Below are 26,928 nucleotides of genomic sequence, written 5' to 3' on the forward strand. Positions count from 1 at the left end.
CACATAAAGCACATGTATACATTTATAAAATGGCATTCGGTTTGAAAACACCCCACCCAAATCTAACTCTCTCTGCACATGTTATATCTGCCCCCTCTGCAGTGCACATGGTTTTGCTCAACTGCTAACAAATTTGCTGCTGCGATCAACTCTGTATTAGGCCCATTATTTCCCAACAACAGCAAATCTTCCAGCGTAACCGCACAGTCGGTGGATGTATTGGAGTCAGATCGCTGGAGGTGTGGGATGCCGGCAAATCACTTACAAGACATGGTTTTGCCTTGTGTTTGCCCCTTTAACAAAAAAAACAAAAAAAAGGAAGTCTGAGATTGGCCAGCATCCCGCACCTCCAGCAATCCCGGACTTCATTACTTCCCGCCGGTAGCGTTCATTCTAGCACCCTGCATCTGTCACAACCAGTGCAGTTCCTCTTTCCTGTCTGGGATGTCGCTCTGCTCTGGTGCTTCTAGCACACTCTGGTCTGTATCTCAGTGCTGATGTACAGACCAGAATGTGCAAGAAGCACTAGAGCAGAGAGCAACAACCCAGACAGGAAAGAGGAACTGCATGGGTTGTGACAGGTGCAGGGTGCTAGAATGAACACTACGTACACTTGAACTGCTTGCAACTGTCACACTGCTATCTGTAAACAATTCAACTGTAACATCACTCACAGAGACAATACTCACATACAAGCAGCTCATCACTGCCTCACTGACAGCAGCTCATCACTGCCTCACTGACAGCAGCGCATCAACGCCTCACTGACAGCAGCGCATCAATGCCTCACTGACAGCAGCGCATCAACGCCTCACTGACAGCAGCGCATCAACGCCTCACTGACAGCAGCGCATCAACGCCTCACTGACAGCAGCGCATCAACGCCTCACTGACAGCAGCGCATCCCCGCCTCACTGACAGCAGAGCATCACCGCCTCACTGACAGCAGAGCATCACCGCCTCACTGACAGCAGAGCATCACCGCCTCACTGACAGCAGAGCATCACCGCCTCACTGACAGCAGCGCCTCACAAAGAGATAGAGAGAGAGTGAGAGAGAGCATGTGTGAGAATGAGAGAGATGGGTGGGGACCAACACTCGTGGATAGCAGTTAAACAGTTACCTTTATTTAAAGATGTGCACAGTGTTATTTATGATTGTTTGCTTTAATTAAGTGCTGCTTTTATATCATAATTACCATTAAGTCTGGTCTGGGAATTCTAGTCGGACTGCCATGTGGAAGATCCTCAAACTAAAACAAGTCAGTGATTCTCCGTCTGGCAGATGATATGACTAAGTGGAAGCCATTTTGTTCTCTAGTATTTTATTAAGAAGGCATGCGCTCTCCAAATTAGCACACATTCTAGAATTGAATAATCACTACCTTTAAGATTGCAGAGGGTAGCAGAAAAAAAATTACCTAATGTCAGCACACAGTCAACATCACGGCAATTATACAGCTCAGTGTAATAGTCTTCCCTGAGGGCCTCCATTTTCCTGTCATAACAAGGAGCCACAGTGAGATGGAATATTTTGTCAGGAGCCAGGTTCTGGGAGAAACGAGAAACAGCAGATGCATTCTGAGAACAGGTTTAATGGCTTCCTCCATGGAACGTGTTGACAGAGGCATTTGTACAGCATGTTAAGAGGACAGAGCTCGTGAATGTCATGCTAACCTGTTGTGTCGCAAAGTACCCCTTCACTAATGACCCCATAATCTGCTGAGCCGATTTTGCACTGCAGATGTGAGGAGTCACAGAATCACCCAAAACCCGCTCAGCATACTGCACCCACCCTAGGAAGAAAGACAGAGTCAGTACAGACAAATGGACTGCATGTGCAATGCTCTACTAGAGTCTAGTCCAAGTTTAAAAAATTCTAATGAAAAAATAATAATAATGCTTACAAACTAATGAAGTAAATGATTTTAAAGACACTTAAAACAACCTCCCCACTTTTCTGCATTCACTTTGATACATCTGGGGGCAAAAAACACAGGAAATATATTGTGGGCTACAAAAGGTCAGTACTAAGTTCTAAAAATATGTATGAGATCTCAGAATCCATACAGGAGGGATAGAGTAAAACGAATAGGTCCTACACATTAGGCAATATCACTGAAAGATATGAACGATCTCGTTCATTAATGAACAAGATATCGTTCATATCTTTCAGTGTGTAGGCACCAACGATGAACGATGCGCAGCCGTGGTGGTGCAATCTCGTCCATATTAGCATGGATTGCTATGGGGCTGGATGACGGAGGGAGTGAAGAAACTTCACTCTCCCCCTGCCACCAGGTTGCCCGTATCGGCTGTTGGGCACCTCGGCGGCATATTGCCTAATGTGTAGGGCCCTTAAGTTTCACATGTGCATAACTCAATACTAGTCATAATTTGGCAAAGGTTAATGAGAATGTAATTCATCTTCTGGTTCTCAAGAAAAATAATCTTAAAATGTTCTCTAGCCTAAAACAAAAATTTGCAAATGTACAACATTTACATTCACTACGAGTAATTGCAATCAGTGAGGCATGACGTTTCTAGTGCCTCAGTTTGAAATATTGTTTTAACTGGAAAAAAGTGAAATATATAAATTTAAGATCAGATTAAAGATAGTAGCTTATAAATTCGTAGTACTCATTTGAGTTGCAGTATGTGAATTATGGTGCTAAACCGGCTGATGTGAAACTTAAATCTCAGTACCTCACCCTAGTTATGGCCAAGAAGAAGCTTTTAGGATTTAGCTGTGTCACTGTTGACTCAAATGGAATTCTCCATGACTAAGCACATAGTGCATTTTTAGCAGAACTGAATGCAAACAAGATGTTCTGTCCTTCCCTTTCAATGTTTTTACCATCCATCAGCATATTCACTTCTACAAACTGTTTGCTAATCGGATACCTTGGGGGAGGAAGTAGAAGAAAGTATATGGCTCTGCATTTTGATATATTATATGGGAGAGGGCAGAATATAGCTAGAATTATTACTAGACTGAGGGAAGTATTTATATGATGGAATGGGTATGTGTTATCAGAAAGTTGACAATGAGAAGGACCGCATTATGGTGGTCATTCCGAGTTGTTCGCTTGTTGCCGATTTTCGCTATATTGCGAATAGTCGCTTAATGCGCAAGGTTCGCAGAGCGCATGCGCTTAGTTATTTTACACATAAGTTAGGTATTTTACTCACGGCATAACGAGGAATTTTCATCGTTCTGGTGATCGTACTGTGATTGACAGGAAGTGGGTGTTTCTGGGCGGAAACTGGCCATTTTCTGGGCGTGTGCGAAAAAACGCTGGCGTTTCTGGGAAAAACGCGGGAGTGTCTGAAGAAACGGGGGAGTGTCTGGGCGAACGCTGGGTGTGTTTGTGACGTCAAACCAGGAACGAAACTGACTGAACTGATCGCAATGGCTGAGTAAGTCTGGAGCTACTCAGAAACTGCTAAGAAATTTCTATTTGCAATTCTGAGAATCTTTTGTTCGCAATTCTGCTAAGCTAAGCTACACTCCCAGAGGGCGGCGGCCTAGCGTGTGCAATGCTGCTAAAAGCAGCTAGCGAGCGAACAACTCGGAATGAGGGCCTATGTCGACATAGTAGTAATGCAATGTAAAGCACTGCAACTGTGTTGACTTTAGAACTGTGGTAGAGCATCATGTCTCAAGTTCTAAAGTCCAAAGAGTTATAATGCTTTATATCGTATTACTAAAATGTTGGAATGCCGTGTTCGACATAGTGCTGTCCTTCTTCACATTGTCGACATTCTGACTTTCAACAAAGTAATTACATCCCGATGTGATGAGTATGCAGCAAATGACTTCGTTATTATGTTTCTGGTTCCTTGTGAAGTCATAGGCTGAATTCTGAGTGATTTTGCTTATTCCAAATTAACGGATATGTCCACTTCTCATGAATATGGTTTAAATTAAAATGGCAAGAGGTCCACTTTAGGAGTCCACTTAAAACACAGCCCATGTGAGCAGACTGCAGCTTATGTTTGTTCCATGTCCATACTGCATTCTCATCCTAACCAACCGTTTTATCCTCCTTCACTCACTGTCTCTCCCTTCTGTACTGTCTGCCCCTCTCCTTTGGATTGTAAGCTCTCATGATTAGATCCCTCTTCCCTCTTGTGCTTTTCCCTCCCTCACTATATCATCTCCACCCCATTGTCCACAATGGCACCAAGCCCTTGGGTCAACATCTGGTTCTACTTTTGTTGATATTTTGACTGCATATGCAACAATGTTTATATAGCTTGTATTCTGTTTTTTTGGCAATGTTTGACACTGTAAGGCTGAAACCTGTGCCCAGTAACATGGGTGCAACTAATAGGTTTAGAGCCACTAAAAGAGGTGCAAAGACAATACAGCAGTGGAGCCAAGGGGCAGATAGTCCAAGGAGGAGGTGCACACCGTTAATGGTGAGCAAGAGTAAGGGGATCTGAGGGCAAGAAAAGAAAAAAAAAAAAAAAAAAAGAGTGGGAGAGAAAAGTGTGAGGTATACTACATGGTGAAATGGTTAAACGCAGGACTGGTATGCTTTTATAAAACAGGTTGTTTTTTCAATGACCATTTGAAACTATACAGGATAGTGGATAGTCTGAAAGAATGAGAGAAATCATTCCAGTGGTGGGGGGCAGCATGGGAGAAATCTAGGATTTGGGAGTGAGACGTGGTTACCAGAGGTGAGAAAAGCCGGAGTCAGTGGCTAACCGGAGGGGGGGGGGGGGGGGGGGGAGGGAGAGGTGCGGCTGGAGATGTTGAGAGCAGTGGAGTTGTAGATGGCCTTGTATGAAAGGGTGAGAAAATTCAAGAGGATCCTGTAGGGGAAGGGGAGACAGTTTAAAACTTGGTAAAGAGGGGAGGCAGAATGGATTGGCGATACAGGAAGATAAGTCTAGCTGCAGCAATAAGTATAAAACAAAGAAGAGTGAGATGGGAGCACGGGAGGCTCAACAAGGTTGCAGTGGTGGAGATGAGAAATAAAGAGTGAGTGGACAATAGTTCTGGTAGCATCCTGGGAAAGTAAGGGATAAATTTACTTAAGCTTCTAAAACAGAGAATTGGTGATGTTGCCCATAGCAACCAAACAGATGCTGTCTATCATTTCTCTATTGCCTTTTAGAAAATGATAGAATCTGATTGGTTGCTTTGGGCAACATCAGCAATTCTCTATTTTAGAAGCTTTAGTAAATTTACCCCTAAGGGTCTGATACGAGCGATTATGCGGTGCAAGAAATTGAATGTGGGGGGCGAAGAGGATGAGGGTATCAAGAATGACCCCAAAGCAGTGAAGTAGGTAAACAGAAGGGATAGTGGTGTTGTCAATAGTGATAGAGAGGTCGGAAGAGGAGAAGACTCTTGATGAAAGAAAGATAATGAGTTCAGTTTTGGCAATGTTGAGTTTGAGAAAGCGTAAGGACATCTAGGAGTAGATGGTGAAGACAGGAGGTAAGAGGAGAGATTAGGAGATAAGAGGTGGGTGTTGCCGGTACAGAGATAATACTGGAGGAGAAGATGCCAGTGGAGAAGGATAGATTAAAAAGGTGGGAGCAGGCAGTGGGAGAGACGGAGAAAACAAGGTGAGAGGGGTTGGGATTCAGTACCAGGTTGAGGGGGGAGAGGATAATATGAGTGAATGGACTTCATCACCCATAGTGGGGTGGAGGAGCACAAAAGGTGGTGCCTGGAGAAAGAAGATAGCGGCGTGGTAGGGGTGGCAGAAGATTAATGGGTAAAGGAGGTTTCCGGATGGCCTCAGTTTTGGAAGTGAAAAAGGAGGCAGTAATAGAGGATGGGTGGGAGACAAAAGAGTGTGTTGAAAGTGGCAAAAAGGAGTCTGGGACTGGAGGACAGTGAAGAAATGAGACGTAAGAAGCATTGCTTAGCAAGGGAGAGGGCGGAACTGTAGGATGAGAATATGAACTTAAAATGAAAATAATCCGCCAAGAAATAAAGATTTCCTCCAGTGACATTCAGCGATACTGTATGTGTGCATTTTTGAAAGAATCAGGTAAATTTGGAGTGCCAAGGTTGGGGTTTATAATGGCGAAGGTGGACATAAGAGGTGGGAGCAGCAAAGTCAAGAACGGTGGTGAGGGTGTGATTGTAGAAGGAGACTGTCTGGTTGCGGCAGGCCAAGGTGGAGAGGAGAGTTCCAAGCGAAGAGGATAAAATAACGGGATCAAGAGCATCAATACTGCATCTAATAAGAGTAGATTTAGGTGTGCGGAGGGGTGCAGGAGAGTGAAGTAGAGGAGATGATAGCGAATAGGAAACTTCAGAGAAAGCACAATGATGCGAGAAGAAAGGTTAAGGGAGTGATCGAGACAGTGGGTGGGGTAAGATGTCCATTGAGAGAGGTGAAAGAAGGAAGAAAGGTCAAAAAGTTTGATGGACGTTGAGTCAGCAGAGTTGTCAATGCAGATGTTAAAAGTCACCGAGGATGATGGAGGGGAGGTCTGAGAAGCGTTTATCTGGTCTTAAGGTCGTCAGTAAAAAGATCGACAGTCAAAAGGTTGACTACTAATGGTTGACATGCATTAGGTCAACGTGGTCCAAAGGTCAACACAAGGAAAGGTCTACATGAGGTTGTTGTTTTTTTAAATCCAACTTTTTCATACTTTACCATTCACATGGACTACAACTTGGAATAGTATGGCATGCAAAGCAAGCTCTGCAAGGGGTTGCAGTACACTAATTGGGGTTCCCGGTAGTTGGACAAAGTAAACGACACCAAAAATCATAGAAATACCCTCATGTTGATTTTTTTCTGTGTCAACCTAATGATCCACAACCGTGAAGTGGTAGCGGGAAAAACAGGCAAAAAAGTTATCAAGGACTAGGGAAGTAGGGCCACGGAAAGGTAGCCAAGAAATGGAGATGAATGGGGTAGACGAGAGGCTCAGGGGAGATGACACAAAATGTGCAGTTGAGGGATAGGAGGATGCACAGCAGTATGGACGACCATCATGTCTGATGGAGTGGGTGAAGGAAAGGCCCCCATAGGAGAAGGCAGTGGGGGAAGCTGTATCAGTGGAAGAAAGCCTGGTTTCTGTGATGGCAAGAAGGTTAAGAGATTTAGGGATGAAGAGGTCATTGATAGAGGGCAATTTCTTTTGGATGGATGTGGAATGTCAGTGGAAGCATGAGAAAGTGAGCGAGGGACGTGGGGAGATATGGATGAGATTGACCTGGTTGCTGGTGCGTGGGGGGCGGGCTGGATCTGGGACTGAGAAGATGGCAAAGGGTGAGAATTGGTACTGGATGGTAGCGAAGTGACATGGTGACAGATTGGGAGAAGAGGGCGGAAGGAAAGAAGTGGAGAGGATGGATTAGCTACTGTGTGGGCGAAAGGTGTAGGGGTACTAATAGGAGGAGAGAAAAAAAAGACAGAATAATGAGATGGATCAGATTAGTTACAGAGTAAAAAACTGTAGGAAGAGAAAGCAAACTTGAGTGATGGATACATGAAGTATCTAAAGTTTGTGAGGATTATGTGGCTTTTCGCAGGACCTATGTAGTTTTGTGAAAAATACATTAAATTGTAAATAGGCAAGAGAGTCCAGACAGAGCAGGCCAAGCTAGTAGTAGTAAAATCAAACTCACTGGAAGTTTTAGGTAAAAGAATTTCCACATGTATAGTGCAATGGGACCAAAGTGGGACAAAAGGGGGTAAACTAAAGTGTAGAGCAATGCGTACAACACACTCGGAAAAGTAGGTAGAGAGAGGGAGGATAGGAGGAAGAACAATCAGTACTGTGGGGGCTGCAAATGTTTTCCCAACAAGGAGTTAAGGAGGAAGAGCAGTCAGGAGTCAAGGGCAGTCTTGAAGATCAGTCCCGACGTGAGAAGGGAACCCCATACCGCAGCAGGTCCACGGAAAGGATTGAGGAGCCTGGTCTTCAGGGTGATAGGTGTAGCATGGGGGCAGAGGAGAGGCATGGATGAGGACCGGCATGGCAGCAAAGCCCACAGGGACCCTAGCAGGTCAAACAAGGAGCTGAAAAGTTCAGAGGAAAAAAACCAGCAGTGGATACACCAAAAAACTTCCCAATCCCTACAGGGGAATCCATCACAGTACCAGCAGGCAGGCATAGTCCTCCACCGGAGCCCCTCTACAGAAGCTGCCGCCCCTGGATTGACTTCAGCGGTGAAGCAGAAGACCGTTAATTCTGTCATGGCTCCAGTTGCTGTAATTTCAAGATGGTTTCAGCAGTGGGTACTACACCAGTAGAGCTCAGCTCCCAGGACAACAGCATTCCAGAGCCAAATTAAATGGCTCATAGGAGAGCTCCCACACTGTGGCAGCAACCAGGGACCACAGAGAAACTAAGACAAGGGCCCTCATTCTGAGTTGTTCGCTCGCTAGCTGCTTTTAGAAGCATTGCAAACGCTAGGCCGCCGCCCTCTGGGAGTGTATCTTAGCTTAGCAGAATAGCGAACGAAAGATTAGCAGAATTGCTACTAAAAATTTTCAAGCACTTTCTGAGTAGCTCCAGACCTACTCCTAGATTGCGATCACCTCAGTCCGTTTAGTTCCTGGTTTGACGTCACAAACACGCCCTGCGTTCGGCCAGCCACTCCCCCGTTTCTCCAGCCACTCCTGCATTTTTCCCTGGCACGCCTGCGTTTTGTAGCACACTCCTGGAAAACGCTCAGTTACCTCCCAGAAACACCCACTTCCTGTCAATCACTCACCGATCAGCAGTGCGACTGAAAAGCGCCGCACGAACACCAGCAAATCTACTAAGTTTTGTGTTAAATAACTTAGCACATGCGCACTGCGTACCATGCGCATTTTCCACCTAATCGCTGCGTTGCGAAAAACAGCAACGAGCGAACAACTCGGAATGACCACCAATGTTCGGATACTGACGGAGCTCAGCTAAGGTGCATTTTCCATTGTGGACATGCCTCTATAGCAGCAATGGGCCAGGTTTAGCAGAGCGGCAGAAATTATGATGTTACATTTCTGCTGTCAACTATGCAATATTAATAAATGCTAAATATTTTTTTTAAATAGGTAGATTATGCAATATAACTTCTCCATGTCTTTTCTTTATTGGGTGTTAGGGACAATATCAATCCTACATTTGTTATGGTAGGCATCAGAAATTACTAATTTTATTTTGCTGTAAAAGGGTTAACTTGTAATATACTTCTAGGAGCGGCTGAGAGAATTATTGTGTCACACTCAGGTCATTAACAATGTATGCTAAAGACTCTGCAGACTCTGCAGTCAGATGTGTGTTGGAGGTGACTGGGTGAGATTAACCTCTCCCCTACTATGGAATAACAAACAGGTACCTAATCCCCATGGGTGTTCCTGATGCAACAGAATGTGTTACTCTGGTACTTCCACTTATGGAGGTAGGGTTGGGATTAAAATGCCGGTGTTCGGGATGCCAGCAGCCAGAATACCGACCCCAGCATCCGATGTTCAGAATCCCGACAAGGGATAGTAAGTATACTTACCTTCCCCCAATGGCTCCCTAACCCTCCCTTCTAGCAGCCTAAATTTAACCCACTCAACCCCCCCCCCCCCCGCAGGCAGCCTAACCCTATCCTCTACAGTGGTGCCTAAACCTAACCCCTCCCTACCCTGCAGCCTAACCCTTTCCCTCCCCCCAAGAGTACCTAAACCTTGGGGGGAGGGCCAACAGACATTGGTTTGGGATACCGGTGCCGGGCTGGTGACCCTATTCGGGATGACAGTGTTGGCATTCAGAGTAGTGTCGGAATCCTGGCGTCAGCATTTCAACTGGGGGATCACGACCGGATCCCATGGAGACACTATGGTTGTCGTAAACAGTTGTTTGCATTTGCTTTGACTATTCCCCCCCCCCCCTAAATTGCCCAGAGGGGTGTGGATCATTAGATCGACAGTGTCTAGGTCGACCACTATAGGTCAACAGTCACTAGGTCGACAGGTCAAAAGGTCGACATGAGTTTTTCATGTTTTTTTGTGTCATTTTCTCCGTACAGTGACCGGGAAGCCCAATTAGTGCACCGTGTCCCCTCGCATGGCTCGCTTCGCTCGCCATGATTCGGGTTACCGTTCCCAATCGTAGTCCGCGTGGATCGTTAAGTATGAAAACGTTCAGAAAAATATTTTTTTGGGGAAAAACTCATGTCGACCTTTTGACCTGTCGACCTAGAAATCCTGTCGACCTATAGTGGTCGACCTAAACACTGTCGATCTTTAGACGGATTCCGCCCAGAGAGCTTTGTCTATCCTGATCCTACAAACAGTTTCTAAATTGCTAGCTGGAAACATGCAATAACATTCACTCTGTTATATAAGTTCAATTCTCTGAATGGGAGAAAGTAGACTCCTTAGTGCTGACCATACAAATCAATTTAAATCCACATTAAACATGGCAGTTTCTATAGCTTAGTCAGGTGGGAAAAATAAGAATTTACTTACCGATAATTCTATTTCTCGGAGTCCGTAGTGGATGCTGGGGTTCCTGAAAGGACCATGGAGAATAGCGGCTCCGCAGGAGACAGGGCACAAAAGTAAAGCTTTCCGATCAGGTGGTGTGCACTGGCTCCTCCCCCTATGACCCTCCTCCAAGCCAGTTAGGTACTGTGCCCGGACGAGCGTACACAATAAGGGAGGAATTTTGAATCCCGGGTAAGACTCATACCAGCCACACCAATCACACCGTACAACTTGTGATCTAAACCCAGTTAACAGTATGATAACAGCGGAGCCTCTGAAAAGATGGCTCACAACAATAATAACCCGATTTTTGTAACTATGTACAAGTATTGCAGATAATCCGCACTTGGGATGGGCGCCCAGCATCCACTACGGACTCCGAGAAATAGAATTATCGGTAAGTAAATTCTTATTTTCTCTATCGTCCTAGTGGATGCTGGGGTTCCTGAAAGGACCATGGGGATTATACCAAAGCTCCCAAACGGGCGGGAGAGTGCGGATGACTCTGCAGCACCGAATGAGAGAACTCCAGGTCCTCCTTAGCCAGGGTATCAAATTTGTAGAATTTAGCAAACGTGTTTGCCCCTGACCAAGTAGCTGCTCGGCAAAGTTGTAAAGCCGAGACCCCTCGGGCAGCCGCCCAAGATGAGCCCACCTTCCTTGTGGAATGGGCATTTACATATTTTGGCTGTGGCAGGCCTGCCACAGAATGTGCAAGCTGAATTGTATTACACATCCAACTAGCAATAGTCTGCTTAGAAGCAAGAGCACCCAGTTTGTTGGGTGCATACAGGATAACAGCAAGTCAGTTTTCCTGACTCCAGCCGTCCTGGAACATATTTTCAGGGCCCTGACAACATCTAGCAACTTGGAGTCCTCCAAGTCCCTAGTAGGTGCAAGGCACCACAATAAGCTGGTTCAGGTGAAACACTGACACCACCTTAGGGAGAGAACTGGGGACGAGTCCGCAGCTCTGCCCTGTCCGAATGGACAAACAGATATGGGCTTTTTTGAGAAAAAACCACCAATTTGACACTCGCCTGGTCCAGGCCAGGGCCAAGAGCATGGTCACTTTTCATGTGAGATGCTTCAAATCCACAGATTTGACTGGTTTTAAACCAATGTGATTTGAGGAATCCCAGAACTACGTTGAGATCCCACAGTGCCACTGGAGGCACAAAAGGGGGTTGTATATGCAATACTCCCTTGACAAACTTCTGGACTTCAGGAACTGAAGCCAATTCTTTCTGGAAGAAAATCGACAGGGCCGAATTCGAACCTTAATGGACCCCAATTTGAGGCCCATAGACACTCCTGTTTGCAGGAAATGCAGGAAACGACCGAGTTGAAATTTCTTTGTGGGGCCTTCCTGGCCTCACACCACGCAACATATTTTCGCCACATGTGGTGATAATGTTGTGCGGTCACCTCCTTTCTGGCTTTGACCAGGGTAGGAATGACCTCTTCCGGAATGCCTTTTTCCCTTAGGATCCGGCTTTCCACCGCCATGCCGACAAACGCAGCTGCGGTAAGTCTTGGAACAGACATGGTACTTGCTGAAGCAAGTCCCTTCTTAGCGGCAGAGGCCATAAGACCTCTGTAAGCATCTCTTGAAGTTCCGGGTACCAAGTCCTTCTTGGCCAATCCGGAGCCATGAGTATAGTTCTTACTCCTCTACGTCTTATAATTCTCAGCACCTTAGGTATGAGAAGCAGAGGAGGGAACACATACACCGACTGGTACACCCACGGTGTTACCAGAACGTCCACAGCTATTGCCTGAGGGTCTCTTGACCTGGCGCAATACCTGTCCCGTTTTTTGTTCAGACGGGACGCCATCATGTCCACCTTTGGTATTTCCCAACGGTTTACAATCATGTGGAAAAAACTTCCCGATGAAGTTTCCACTCTCCCGGGTGGAGGTCGTGCCTGCTGAGGAAGTCTGCTTCCCAGTTTCCATTCCCGGGATGAAACACTGCTGACAGTGCTATCACATGAATTTCCGCCCAGCGAAAAGTCCTTGCAGTTTTTGCCATTGCCCTCCTGCTTCTTGTGTCGCCCTGTCTGTTTACGTGGGCGACTGCCGTGATGTTTTTCCCACTGGATCAATACCGGCTGACCTTGAAGCAGAGGTCTTGCTAAGCTTAGAGCATTATAAATTTACCCTTAGCTCCAGTATATTTATGTGGAGAAAAGTCTCCAGACTTGATCACACTCCCTGGAAATTTTTTCCTTGTGTGACTGCTCCCCAGCCTCTCGGGCTGGGCTCCGTGGTCACCAGCATCCAATCCTGAATGCCGAATCTGCGGCCCTCTAGAAGATGAGCACTCTATAACCACCACAGGAGAGACACCCTTGTCCTTGGATATAGGGTTATCCGCTGATGCATCTGAAGATGCGATCCGGACCATTTGTCCAGCAGATCCCACTGAAAAGTTCTTGCGTGAAATCTGCCGAATGGAATTGCTTCGTAGGAAGCCACCATTTTTACCAGGACCCTAGTGCAATGATGCACTGTTTTTAGGAGGTTCCTGACTAGCTCGGATAACTCCCTGGCTTTCTCTTCCGGGAGAAACACCTTTTTCTGGACTGTGTCCAGAATCATCCCTAGGCACAGCAGACGTGTCGTCGGGATCAGCTGCGATTTTGGAATATTTAGAATCCACCCGTGCTGTTGTAGCAGTATCCTAGATAGTGCTACTCCGACCTCCAACTGTTCCCTGGACTATGCCCTTATCAGGAGATCGTCCAAGTAAGGGATAATTAAGACGCCTTTTCTTCGAAGAAGAATCATCATTTCGGCCATTACCTTGGTAAAGACCCGGGGTGCCGTGGACAATCCAAACGGCAGCGTCTGAAACTGATAGTGACAGTTCTGCACCACGAACCTGAGGTACCCTTAGTGAGAAGGGCAAATTTGGGACATAGAGGTAAGGATCCCTGATGTCCCGGGACACTATATAGTCCCCTTCTTCCTGGTTCGTTATCACTGCTCTGAGCGACTCCATCTTGATTTGAACCTTTGTAAGTGTTCAAAAAAAATTTTTTTTTTTTTTTTTTTAGAATAAGTCTCACCTAGCCTTCTGGCTTCAGTACCACAATATAGTGTGGAATAATACCCCTTTTCTTGTAGTAGGAGGGGTAATTTAATTATCACCTGCTGGGAATACAGCTTGTGAATTTTTTCCCATACTGCCTCCTTGTCGGAGGGAGACCTTGGTAAAGCAGACTTCAGGAGCCTGCGAAGGGGAAACTTCTCGACATTCCAATCTGTACCCCTGGGATACTACTTGTAGGATCCAGGGGTCCTGTACGGTCTCAGCGCCATGCTGAGAACTTGTCAGAAGCGGTGGAACGCTTCTGTTCCTGGGAATGGGCTGCCTGCTGCAGTCTTCTTCCCTTTCCTCTATCCCTGGGCAGATATGATCTTATAGGGACGAAAGGACTGAGGCTGAAAAGACGGTGTCTTTTTCTGCAGAGATGTGACTTAGGGTAAAAACGGTGGATTTTCCAGCAGTTGCCGTGGCCACCAGGTCCGATGGACCGACCCCAAATAACTCCTCTTCCTTTATACGGCAATACACCTTTGTGCCGTTTGGAATCTGCATCACCTGACCACTGTCGTGTCCATAACATCTTCTGGCAGTTATGGACATCGCATTTACTCTTGATGCCAGAGTGCAAATATCCCTCTGTGCATCTCGCATATATAGAAATGCATCCTTTAAATGCTCTATAGTCAATAAAATACTGTCCCTGTCAAGGGTATCAATATTTTTAGTCAGGGAATCCGACCAAGCCACCCCAGCTCTGCACATCCAGGCTGAGGCGATCGCTGGTCGCAGTATAACACCAGTATGTGTGTATATACTTTTTATGATATTTTCCAACCTCCTGTCAGCTGGACCTTGAGGACGGCCCTCTCTATAGACGGTACCGCCACTTGTTTTGATAAGCGTGTGAGCGCCTTATCCACCCTAAGGGGTGTTTCCCAACGCGCCCTAACTTCTGGCGGGAAAGGGTATACCGCCCATAATTTTCTATCGGGGGGAACCCACGCATCATCACACACTTTATTTAATTTATCTGATTCAGGAAAAACTATGGTAGTTTTTTCACATCCCACATAATACCCTCTTTTGTGGTACTTGTAGTATCAGAAATATGTAACACCTCCTTCATTGCCTTTAACGTGTGGCCCTAATAAGGAATACGTTTGTTTATTCACCGTCGACACTGGATTCAGTGTCCCTGTCTGTGTCTGTGTCGACCGACTAAAGTAAACGGGCGTTTTAAAACCCCTGACGGTGTTTTTGAGACGTCTGGACCGGTACTAATTGTTTGTCGGCCGTCTCATGTCGTCAACCGACCTTGCAGCGTGTTGACATTATCACGTAATTCCCTAAATAAGCCATCCATTCCGGTGTCGACTCCCTAGAGAGTGACATCACCATTACAGGCAATTGCTCCGCCTCCTCACCAACATCGTCCTCCTACATGTCGACACACACGTACCGACACACAGCACACACACAGGGAATGCTCTGATAGAGGACAGGACCCACTAGCCCTTTGGAGAGACAGAGGGAGAGTTTGCCAGCACACACCAAAAACGCTATAATTATATAGGGACAACCTTATATAAGTGTTTTCCCTTATAGCATCTTTTTTATATATTTCTAACGCCAAATTAGTGCCCCCCCTCTCTGTTTTAACCCTGTTTCTGTAGTGCAGTGCAGGGGAGAGCCTGGGAGCCTTCCCTCCAGCCTTTCTGTGAGGGAAAATGGCGCTGTGTGCTGAGGAGATAGGCCCCGCCCCTTTTTCGGCGGCCTCGTCTCCCGCTCTTAACGGATTCTGGCAGGGGTTAAATATCTCCATATAGCCTCCGGAGGCTATATGTGAGGTATTTTTAGCCAAAATAGGTATTCATTTTGCCTCCCAGGGCGCCCCCCTCCCAGCGCCCTGCACCCTCAGTGACTGCCGTGTGAAGTGTGCTGAGAGGAAAATGGCGCACAGCTGCAGTGCTGTGCGCTACCTTTAGAAGACTGAGGAGTCTTCTGCCGCCGATTCTGGACCTCTTCTTACTTCAGCATCTGCAAGGGGGCCGGCGGCAAGGCTCCGGTGACCATCCAGGCTGTACCTGTGATCGTCCCTCTGGAGCTGATGTCCAGTAGCCAAGAAGCCAATCCATCCTGCACGCAGGTGAGTTCACTTCTTCTCCCCTAAGTCCCTCGTTGCAGTGATCCTGTTGCCAGCAGGACTCACTGTAAAATAAAAAACCTAAGCTAAACTTTTCTAAGCAGCTCTTTAGGAGAGCCACCTAGATTGCACCCTTCTCGGCCGGGCACAAAAATCTAACTGGCTTGGAGGAGGGTCATAGGGGGAGGAGCCAGTGCACACCACCTGATCGGAAAGCTTTACTTTTGTGCCCTGTCTCCTGCGGAGCCGCTATTCCCCATGGTCCTTTCAGGAACCCCAGCATCCACTAGGACGATAGAGAAAATAAGTTAGGCATGCGTATAACATTTTTAACTATGCAGCACAGAAAATAATTGACAGATTCAAATAAGAAGATTGTGAAAAGCTACAGCTTAACCTAAGCACAGGGGATTATAAAATAAAGAGACTTTAACAGGAAAAATAGCTAATAGGCAAGATAATTCTGTAACATCAAATGCTACATCGCCTACACAATGCAGGCCCAGATGAAGTACCCAGCGAGTGGCAGGAACCAACATTAATCCAGTAATTTAGACTGTAGATTTAAAATGGCAAAAATGTAAAATGCAAAATCACGTTGGTTTTGCCTTTTATAGTGTTCCTTCTAGGCTGTTTCAGCAGGGTGCTGCACCCTGCCCATTTTTGAAATGTGAAAAAATAAGAATTTACTCACCGGTAATTCTATTTCTCGTAGTCCGTAGTGGATGCTGGGAACTCCGTAAGGACCATGGGGAATAGCGGGCTCCGAAGGAGGCTGGGCACTCTAGAAAGATTTAGGACTACCTGGTGTGCACTGGCTCCTCCCACTATGACCCTCCTCCAAGCCTCAGTTAGGACACTGTGCCCGGACGAGCAGACATAATAAGGAAGGATTTAGAATCCCGGGTAAGACTCTTACCAGCCACACCAATCACACCGTACAACTCGTGATACTATATCCAGTTTGACAGTATGAAAACAACTGAGCCTCTCAACAGATGGCTCAACAATAACCCTTTAGTTAACAATAACTATTTACAAGTATTGCAGACAATCCGCACTTGGGATGGGCGCCAAGCATCCACTACGGACTACGAGAAATAGAATTACCGGTGAGTAAATTCTTATTTTCTCTGACGTCCTAGTGGATGCTGGGAACTCCGTAAGGACCATGGGGATTATACCAAAGCTCCCAAACGGGCGGGAGAGTGCGGATGACTCTGTAGCACCGAATGAGAGAACTCCAGGTCCTCCTCAGCCAGGGTATCAAATTTGTAGAATTTTGCAAACGTGTTTGCCCCTGACCAAGTAGCTGCTCGGCAAAGTTGTAAAGCCGAGACCCCTCGGGCAGCCGCCCAAGATGAGCCCACCTTCCTTGTGGAATGGGCATTTACAGATTTTGGCTGTGGTATGCCTGCCACAGAATGTGCAAGCTGAATTGTACTACAAATCCAGTGAGCAATAGACTGCTTAGAAGCAGGAGCACCCAGCTTGTTGGGTGCATACAGGATAAACAGCGAGTCAGATTTTCTGACTCCAGCCGTCCTGGAAACATATATTTTTAGGGCCCTGACAACGTCTAGCAACTTGGAGTCCTCCAATTCACTAGTAGCCGCCGGCACCACAATAGGCTGGTTCAGGTGAAACGCTGACACCACCTTAGGGAGAAATTGGGGACGAGTCCTCAACTCTGCCCTATCCATATGGAAAATCAGATAAGGGCTTTTACATGATAAAGCCGCCAATTCTGACACTCGCCTGGCTGAAGCCAAGGCTAATAACATGACCACTTTCCACGTGAGATATTTCAGATCCACGGTTTTTAGTGGCTCAAACCAATGTTATTTTAAGAAACTCAACATCACGTTGAGATCCCAAGGTGCCACAGGAGGCACAAACGGGGGCTGAATATGCAGCACTCCTTTCACAAATGTCTGAACTTCAGGTACTGAAGCTAGTTCTTTTTGAAAGAAAATCGACAGAGCCGAGATCTGTACTTTAATGGAGCCTAGTTTTAGGCCCATATCCACTCCTGCTTGCAGGAAATGCAGAAATCGACCTAGTTGAAATTCCTCTGTTGGGGCCTTATTGACCTCGCACCATGCAACATATTTTCGCCATATGCGGTGATAATGCGTTGCCGTAACATCTTTCCTGGCCTTAATAAGCATAGGAATGACTTCTTCCGGAATACCCTTTTCTTTTAGGATCGGTGTTCAACCGCCATGCCGTCAAACGCAGCCGCGGTAAGTCTTGGAACAGACAGGGCCCCTGCTGTATCAGGTCCTGTCTGAGCGGTAGAGGCCACGGGTCCTCTGAGAGCATCTCTTGAAGTTCCGGGTACCACGCTCGTCTTGGCCAATCCGGAACCACGAGAATTGTGTTTACTCCTCGCTTTCTTATTATTCTCAATACCTTTGGAATGAGAGGCAGAGGAGGGAACACATAAACCGACTGGTACACCCACGGTGTCACTAGAGCGTCCACAGCTATCGCCTGAGGGTCCCTTGACCTGGCGCAATATCTTTTTAACTTTTTGTTGAGACGGGACGCCATCATGTCCACCTGTGGTTTTTCCCAACGGTTTACCAGCATCTGGAAGACTTCTGGGTGAAGTCCCCACTCTCCCGGGTGGAGGTCGTGTCTGCTGAGGAAGTCTGCTTCCCAGTTGTCCACTCCCGGAATGAACACCGCTGACAGTGCTAGTACATGATTCTCCGCCCATCGGAGAATTCTTGTGGCTTCTGCCATCGCCATCCTGCTTCTTGTGCCGCCCTGTCGATTTACATGGGCGACTGCCGTGATGTTGTCTGACTGGATCAGCACCGGCTGGTGTAGGAGCAGGGATCTTGCTTGACTTAGGGCATTGTAGATGGCCCTTAGTTCCAGAATATTTATGTGAAGGGAAGTCTCCTGACTCGACCATAGTCCTTGGAAGTTTCTTCCCTGTATGACTGCCCCCCAGCCTCGAAGGCTGGCATCCGTGGTCACCAGGACCCAGTCCTGTATTCCGAACCTGCGGCCTTCTAGAAGATGGGCACTCTGCAGCCACCACAGTAGAGACACCCTGGTTCTTGGAGACAGGGTTATTAAGCGATGCATCTGAAGATGCGATCCGGACCACTGGTCCAACAGGTCCCACTGAAAGATTCTGGCATGGAACCTGCCGAAGGGAATTGCTTCGTAAGAAGCCACCATCTTTCCCAGGACCCGTGTGCAGCGATGCACTGATACCTGTTTTGGTTTCAGGAGGTCTCTGACTAGAGATGACAACTCCCTGGCTTTCTCCTCCGGGAGAAACACTTTCTTTTGGACTATATCCAGAATCATACCCAGGAACAGTAGCCGTGTCGTCGGAACCAGCTGTGACTTTGGGATATTCAGAATCCAGCCGTGCTGGTGCAGCACCTCCTGAGATAGTGCTACTCCCACCAACAACTGTTCCTTGGACCTCGCTTTTATTAGGAGATCGTCCAAGTACGGGATAATTAAAACTCCCTTTCTTCGAAGGAGTATCATCATTTCCGCCATAACCTTGGTAAATACCCTCGGTGCCGTGGACAGTCCAAACGGCAGCGTCTGGAATTGGTAATGGCAATCCTGTACCACAAATCTGAGGTACTCCTGGTGAGGATGGTAAATGGGGACATGCAAGTAAGCATCCTTGATGTCCAGGGATACCATGTAATCCCCCTCGTCCAGGCTTGCAATAACCGCCCTGAGCGATTCCATCTTGAACTTGAATTTCTTTATGTACGTGTTCAAGGATTTCAAATTTAGAATGGGTCTCACCGAACCGTCCGGTTTCGGTACCACAAATAGTGTGGAATAATAACCCCGGCCTTGTTGAAGTAGGGGTACCTTGATTATCACCTGCTGGGAATACAGCTTGTGAATTGCCGCTAGCACCGCCTCCCTGTCTGAGGGAGCAATCGGCAAGGCAGATTTTAGGAACCGGTGGGGTGGGGACGCCTCGAATTCCAGCTTGTACCCCTGAGATACTATTTGCAGGATCCAGGGATCCACCTGTGAGCGAGCCCACTGGTCGCTGAAATTTTTGAGGCGACCCCCCACCGTACCTGGCTCCGCCTGTGGAGCCCCACCGTCATGCGGCGGACTTGGAAGAAGAAGCGGGGGAGGACTTTTGCTCCTGGGAACCTGCTGTTTGTTGCAGCCTTTTTCCCCTACCTCTGCCTCTGGACAGAAAGGACCCGCCTTTTCCACGCCTGTTTTTCTGGGTCCGAAAGGACTGAACCTGATAAAACGGCGCCTTCTTAGGCTGTGAGGGGACATGGGGTAAAAATGCTGACTTCCCAGACGTTGCTGTGGAAACTAGGTCCGAGAGACCATCCCCAAATAATTCCTCACCCTTATATGGCAACACTTCCATGTGCTTTTTTGAATCTGCATCTCCTGTCCACTGGCGAGTCCATAAGCCTCTCCTAGCAGAAATGGACAATGCACTTACTTTAGATGCCAGTCGGCAGATTTCCCTCTGTGCATCTCTCATATACAAGACTGAGTCTTTTATATGGTCTATGGTTAACAGGATCGTGTCTCTGTCTAATGTGTCAATATTTTCTGACAGTTTATCTGACCACGCAGCGGCAGCACTGCACATCCAAGCTGACGCAATAGCTGGCCTAAGTATAATGCCTGTGTGTGTATATACAGACTTCAGGATCGCCTCCTGCTTTCTATCAGCAGGTTCCTTGAGGGCGGCCGTATCCGGAGACGGAAGTGCCAACTTTTTAGACAAACGTGTGAGCGCTTTATCCACTCTAGGGGGTGTTTCCCAACGTGACCTATCCTCTGGCGGGAAAGGGAACGCCATTAGTACCTTCTTAGGAATTACCAATTTTTTATCAGGGAAAACCCACGCTTCTTCACACACTTCATTTAATTCATCTGATGGGGGAAAAACTACGGGTAGTTTTTTCTCTCCAAACATAATACCCTTTTTAGTGGTACCTGTAGTTATATCAGAAATGTGTAACACCTCTTTCATTGCCTCAATCATGCAGTGAATGGCCTTAGTGGGCATCAGGTTAGACTCATCGTCGTCGACACTGGTGTCAGTATCAGTGTCGACATCTGGGTCTGCTTGAGGTAGCGGGCGTTTTAGAGCCCCTGACGACCCATGCGACGCCTGGGCAGGCACGAGCTGAGAAGTCGGCTGTCCCACATTTGGCATGTCGTCAATTTTCTTATGTAAGGAGTCTATACGTGCACTCATTACTTTCCATAAGCCCATCCACTCAGGTGTCTGCCCCGCAGGGGGTGACATCCCTTCTAAAGGCATCTGCTCCGCCTCCACATCATTATCCTCATCAAACATGTCGACACAGCCGTACCGACACACCGCACACACACAAGGAATGCTCCGAATGAGGACAGGACCCACAAAAGCCCTTTGGGGGGACAGAGTGAGAGTATGAAAACAGAAATTATTCCCCCTCACAGCGCTGGTAATCAGCTGCTCAACTCCAATCCCAGGTATACACCAACACCTGTAGTTAACACTGCACAAAAAAGAGATTTGGAGAGGAGTGTACAGCGCTGAAAAACCCTTAAAATCCGGATAGTGTCTATATATAAAACACAAAAAGGATTATTCTATCCTTTGTACATAAAAATGGGCAGTAATACAAGCTCTAACAAATAGCTTAGTGGATAATTAGTGAAAAAGCATATGATATAGAGAGCATTAATTAGAGCAGTTGGTAATCGTTATGCAAACTTCTATGAAAACAGAAATTATTCCCCCTCACAGCGCTATGTACAAAGGATAGAAGTTTGCATAACGATTACCAACTGCTCTAATTAATGCTCTCTATATCATATGCTTTTTCACTAATTATCCACTAAGCTATTTGTTAGAGCTTGTATTACTGCCCATTTTTATGTACAAAGGATAGAATAATCCTTTTTGTGTTTTATATATAGACACTATCCGGATTTTAAGGGTTTTTCAGCGCTGTACACTCCTCTCCAGAGTGAGAGTATGCCAGCACACACCAGAGCGCTATATAATGCAGGGACTAACTGAGTTATGTCCCCTATAGCTACTTTTTCTATATAATATATACTGCGCCTAAATTTAGTGCCCCCCCTCTCTGTTTTTACCCTGTTCTGTAGTGTAGACTGCAGGGGAGAGCCAGGGAGCTTCCTTCCAGCGGATCTGTGAAGGAGAAATGGCGCCAGTGTGCTGTGAGAGATAGCTCCGCCCCTTTACCGCGGACTATTCTCCCGCTTTTTTCCATATTCTGACAGGGGTATTTTCCACATATATAGCCTCTGGGACTATATATTGTGGAGTTTTTGCCAGCCAAGGTGTTATTATTGCTTCTCAGGGCGCCCATCCCCAGCGCCCTGCACCCTCAGTGACCGGAGTATGAAGTGTGTATGAGGAGCAATGGCGCACAGCTGCAGTGCTGTGCGCTACCTTGGTGAAGACTGATGTCTTCTGCCGCCGTTTTTCCGGACCTCTTCTTGCTTCTGGCTCTGTAAGGGGGACGGCAGCGCGGCTCCGGGACCGAACACCAAGGACTGGGCCTGCGGTCGATCCCTCTGGAGCTAATGGTGTCCAGTAGCCTAAGAAGCCCAATCCGGCTGCAAGCAGGCAGGTTCGCTTCTTCTCCCCTTAGTCCCTCGCTGCAGTGAGCCTGTTGCCAGCAGGTCTCACTGAAAATAAAAAACCTAAACTATACTTTCTTTCTAAGGGCTCAGGAGAGCCCCTAGTGTGCATCCAACCTCGGCCGGGCACAAAATCTAACTGAGGCTTGGAGGAGGGTCATAGTGGGAGGAGCCAGTGCACACCAGGTAGTCAAATCTTTCTAGAGTGCCCAGCCTCCTTCGGAGCCCGCTATTCCCCATGGTCCTTACGGAGTTCCCAGCATCCACTAGGACGTCAGAGAAAGCACCCTGCCTTTTTTAAGTGCACCCTGCAGGACCATAAATCGCCCCCTTGTATACACAATGCAACAGTCAGAGTGCATGTTACAATGTTGTCGTCTACTCCTTGCCTACCTCTGAAATCGGAACACAATTTCTATCCTTAGCCAACTGAACGGCAGAGGAGGCACTGTAAATAACACAGCACTCTGATAAAGAGGGAAAGAACAGGGTAAGCAGTGAGCATGTACTGCTTACAGTATTTCCCTAGTACAACAGACTTATTTTTTTCCTATATATTTTAACCCATTGTTTAACTTTTCTGTTTTATAACACATATGGATTATAACTACTTCAGCACTGAAAAAGACATTTATAATTATCTACTTATGTATATGCTACAGCCGATCTTTCAAGAAGACTGGACATATACAGTATGTTTCTCAGTACAGATGTTAGGTGTCTTATATGTATGCATGGGTATATGATTTACTAAGGGCAAAATGTATGTACAAAAACAATAAACATATGCGCTATGCTTTGTGCGCAAAGCGTCACATGAAAAATGTGCCCTTCAAAATAAAAATGTGCCCTTCAAAATAAAAATGTGCCCTCTTCAATGCTCAGCATCCTGCCCTAAAAAAATCCTAGATTGAACACTATTTTAAATTATTGCTGTATAAAATGGCCAGTTCCTGAAACTCGCAGACTATTATTCATGGGCAACCGTCATTGTATTCAAATTGACACTTTCATCTGAAGGAGAACCAGACAAGACATTTTTTAAAAGTGGAGATGTTGCCCATAGCAACCAATCAGATTCTAGCGGTTATCTTCTAGAAGGTGCTAGATAGATGATAAAAATAATCTGATAGGTTGCTATGGGCAACCTCTCCACTTTAAAAAAAACACCCACTTAAGTAAATATACCCCTTAGTCTGGCGGTTCCCAAACTGGGTGCTCCCCCTGGCACACTTGCAGGGGTGGGTTGGTGCCTTGGTGGGGCAGGTCAATTAAATTATTTATGGTCAATATAACAGGTAAAACAAGTGCTTGTGGCTTTCAATCATAAAATGTATGACCAAACAGAAGCGCAACACTGTCCCTCACCACATTACCGAAACTAAGGATGACCTATAAACACATTTACTTCATTTAATATTTTTTTTCTGAACATCTTAATAAGAAATGTTTGGCTTAGGACTAATGTGAAAAGAATTCTGATACTCTAGGGCGCTGAGATTAAAAAAAGTTTGGGAACCGCTGCCTTAGGCTATGGCCACACAAAATGGCCAAGCGGGTCATGCTGAACAGGACACGCTGGGCTGGGCTGGGGGGGCATGTGCACACGGATCCTGTTCTGCGGGATTCCGCAGAACTGGATCCGGCCAGTGACACAGGATTTCATTGAACACAGTGCGGCACAGCTGCACTGTGTGAACACATACATTGAAATGTATGTGGTCACAATGAAATCCCATTGTCCTGCCGTCCGGCCCAACCGCATACTGTGGTTGGATCCGGCGGGACTGCCGCACATGTGTGGGCGCCTGCATAGGCACCCATGTGCACTCTCCTTCCGCTGACCGGGACTCACTTGGCTGCTATGTGTTGCCGTAGCCTTAGACTCTTCTTACCAGGGCATGCTGACGCAAACATGGGGAAGGCGTGCTCGTCCTGTGTCTGCCGTCTAAACCTTTGAATAAAATCTTTCTGGGTCTCAAGGATGCTGAAATCTGCAGCAATGGTGGTGTCAAAAACATGATGAACACCTAAGGATGAAGAAATAAACACACATAATATCTGCAGGTCTAATGTCTCATACACTGATACTCAAGAGTGGAATAAACCACAGAGCTGTGCCAAAAAAAACCCAAGCAAACTGAACTGCAGGCATCAGCAGGTTTTGCACGAGTCTGCTTAATGTTTTAAAGTAGCAATCATTCAAAAGACGAAATTATCCGACAAGTTGGGAATTTCGACTTGTCGGAAAGCATGTGGATCGCCGAAATAGCTGCCGATCCGTGTGCTTCTGTAGCAAACAAGGCCAAATCCGACAGGTTTTGGCCCCCATTCCGACCATCTCAATCCGACTTTAAAAATAGTCGGCTTGAGATGAGGGAGCTGAGAGGAGGAGACGAGGGAGAGCAGCGGCTACAGCAGTGTAGCAGGAGGATGGGGCACCGCCGCCGCTTACGGCAGCGTCCATCCGGCTCCAGCAAGCGAGGTCCCGCTTGTTGGAGCCGGGTGGACGCTGGTTGAGGTCTGGCAGTGGTGCCACATCCTCCTGCTACGGCGCTACGTTGCTGTAGCCGCTGCTCTCCCCTGTCTCCTCCTCTCAGGTCCCTCATCTCAAATCAGACTTTTTTTAAAGTCGGATTGAGATGGTCGGAAAGGGGGTCAAAACCTGTCGGATTTGGCCGTTCATTGAATAGTCCTTGTCGGATCCATTCCGACAAATGCATGTCGGAATGGATCAGACTTTAATTGAATATACTCCTATGTCTTTTTAATGATTGAGACTTTAAAACATCGGACAGACTCGCATGGAACCTGACGATGCCTGCAGTTCACAGGCCTTTACATTACATTAACCCCTCAATCTGACATTAACATATAGCAAAGGATGTGTACTATTGAGCTGCATAAGTCTGAAATATGCCTGTTTATACTTCTATAGATGGTAAGCTTGTGAGCAGGGCCTTCCTACCTCTGTGACTGTTTGTTATTACCCAGTTTTGTTTTATCACTGTGTCCAAATGCAAAGTGCAACGGAATTTGCTGCACTATATAAAGAAATGGTTAATAAATAAATAATACTAAATATTTCCACTATAACCTCTTCTATCATGTTAGGAGGGAGAAATGTCTGAGGCGGATGTCGGATGTGATTTCCCTTGAACTACCCCGGGACCTTCCTGGGAGTGATTCCATATGATTGTGTACTTTTGTGCTATTTTTTGTATAAGATATAGCGCATGCGGTTGATCAAGCTGCTATAAATTGCATGTTATATATTGTATGGCATACAATTGTACCATAAGATACAGTGTATCTGATGGGCTGGATTATCACCTTGCGCTTATCACTTCTTTATCCCTTCTCCAGGCTTAATATATCTGCCCCATAGGGACTTACAGTCCTCCCAGCATACTTTCATTCATTTTCAGGTTTCCTTTTCTTTTCCAAATCTGAAACACGGCGACGTCAGTGCCCGGCACTCGGCTCAGGTCCTGAATACAGAATCCACCAGTCATCTGGACTGGTGGGTGGGATTTTTTTTTGCTTGGCAGCAGGATGCAGTCAATGTTGATGACATGTGGAACTCGTTGTTGGCAGTATAGGTGTATATACAGATGACGAGTCCCACTGAACAACACATTTTACCTCCATGATTGATAATTTAAAATGTAAGTTTGGGTATATGTAATGGATCTTTAAAATGTACATCAACTTACCTAGGCCTTTGAGAAACCCACAGAGCTTCCTCGCCGCCTCGCAGACAGACAGATGGAACTTAACAGCAAAATAAGGCACGGCCTGTGGACTTACAGATGCCACAACCACCCTATGCAGCGCAGAGTCACATTTCTGTAAAAAAATGGAACTGTGTTTAGTATAGGTTATGATAGTGCCTGCTACAAGCAGCGATCAGTGTATATGAACCACCACAATTCTTCCTTTTGCACTACTCTCCCTACTTTAGAAAGAAGTACTTTACTTTCTACTCAGACATCCGTTTAGAAGGGAAGATGCAGGGAGGGAGCAAAGTGACCACCAAGAACTATTTATGGCTTCTAGCTGTGAGAGTTTGAGTTTCAGTGTCTAAAGAGGTAACATAAAACCAAACCCTCGTTTCCCCATTTATGTTCTTAAACACAACACACAAATAAAAACAAAAAAAACATTGAGGCAGCCAACTGTACCTTATTGAGACTTAAAACATTTAAAAGCTCCTTCTGGTTCTGTGCAAAGATCTGGGCACCCTCCTCTGAGGTCACACAGTTTCCACATGCCAGGCAATCGCTCAGAAAGATACGGGCATCTGACAGGCGGTGAAATTCACTTTTCTGGAGAGGGAATAAAAGTGGTATAACTTTACTGTGAGGGAAGGGAGTTCAGAGTCTACCTGCAGATAGAGGTCAGAAATCTAAGCGGAAACAAAGAGCACAGTACTTTCAGATTTTTTTTTTTTTATTACATGAATCTTAAACTTTGTCAGTAGACAACAAAGAAGGATTGCAAAGTTAAAGGGGGTTACCACTATATGAAATTACACTATTTATTCTAATTATAGTACTTTGCTTAAGACCCCCCCACCTTTATTGTGATTAGCAGAGTCCTGGCACTCACACAAAGGATCTCTTCAGAGGCTTCTTACCACCT

General features: G+C 46.4%; 1 protein-coding gene across 1 annotated transcript in view; it reads right to left on the minus strand.

Annotated features, from left to right (window-relative positions):
* Window positions 1-26,928, minus strand: part of NARF (nuclear prelamin A recognition factor) — a 109,240-nt gene that overhangs the window by 59,594 nt on the left and 22,718 nt on the right. The window contains exons 3-7 of the mRNA XM_063961066.1: window positions 26,469-26,612; window positions 26,001-26,133; window positions 24,180-24,314; window positions 1,677-1,795; window positions 1,421-1,550 (exon numbers count right to left, since the gene is read on the minus strand). Coding sequence (XP_063817136.1) covers window positions 1,421-1,550; window positions 1,677-1,795; window positions 24,180-24,314; window positions 26,001-26,133; window positions 26,469-26,612 — 661 coding nt within the window. The remainder of the gene's footprint in view (window positions 1-1,420; window positions 1,551-1,676; window positions 1,796-24,179; window positions 24,315-26,000; window positions 26,134-26,468; window positions 26,613-26,928) is intronic.

Source organism: Pseudophryne corroboree, chromosome 3 (assembly GCF_028390025.1).
Source record: "Pseudophryne corroboree isolate aPseCor3 chromosome 3, aPseCor3.hap2, whole genome shotgun sequence".
Classification (NCBI taxonomy): Eukaryota; Metazoa; Chordata; class Amphibia; order Anura; family Myobatrachidae; genus Pseudophryne; species Pseudophryne corroboree.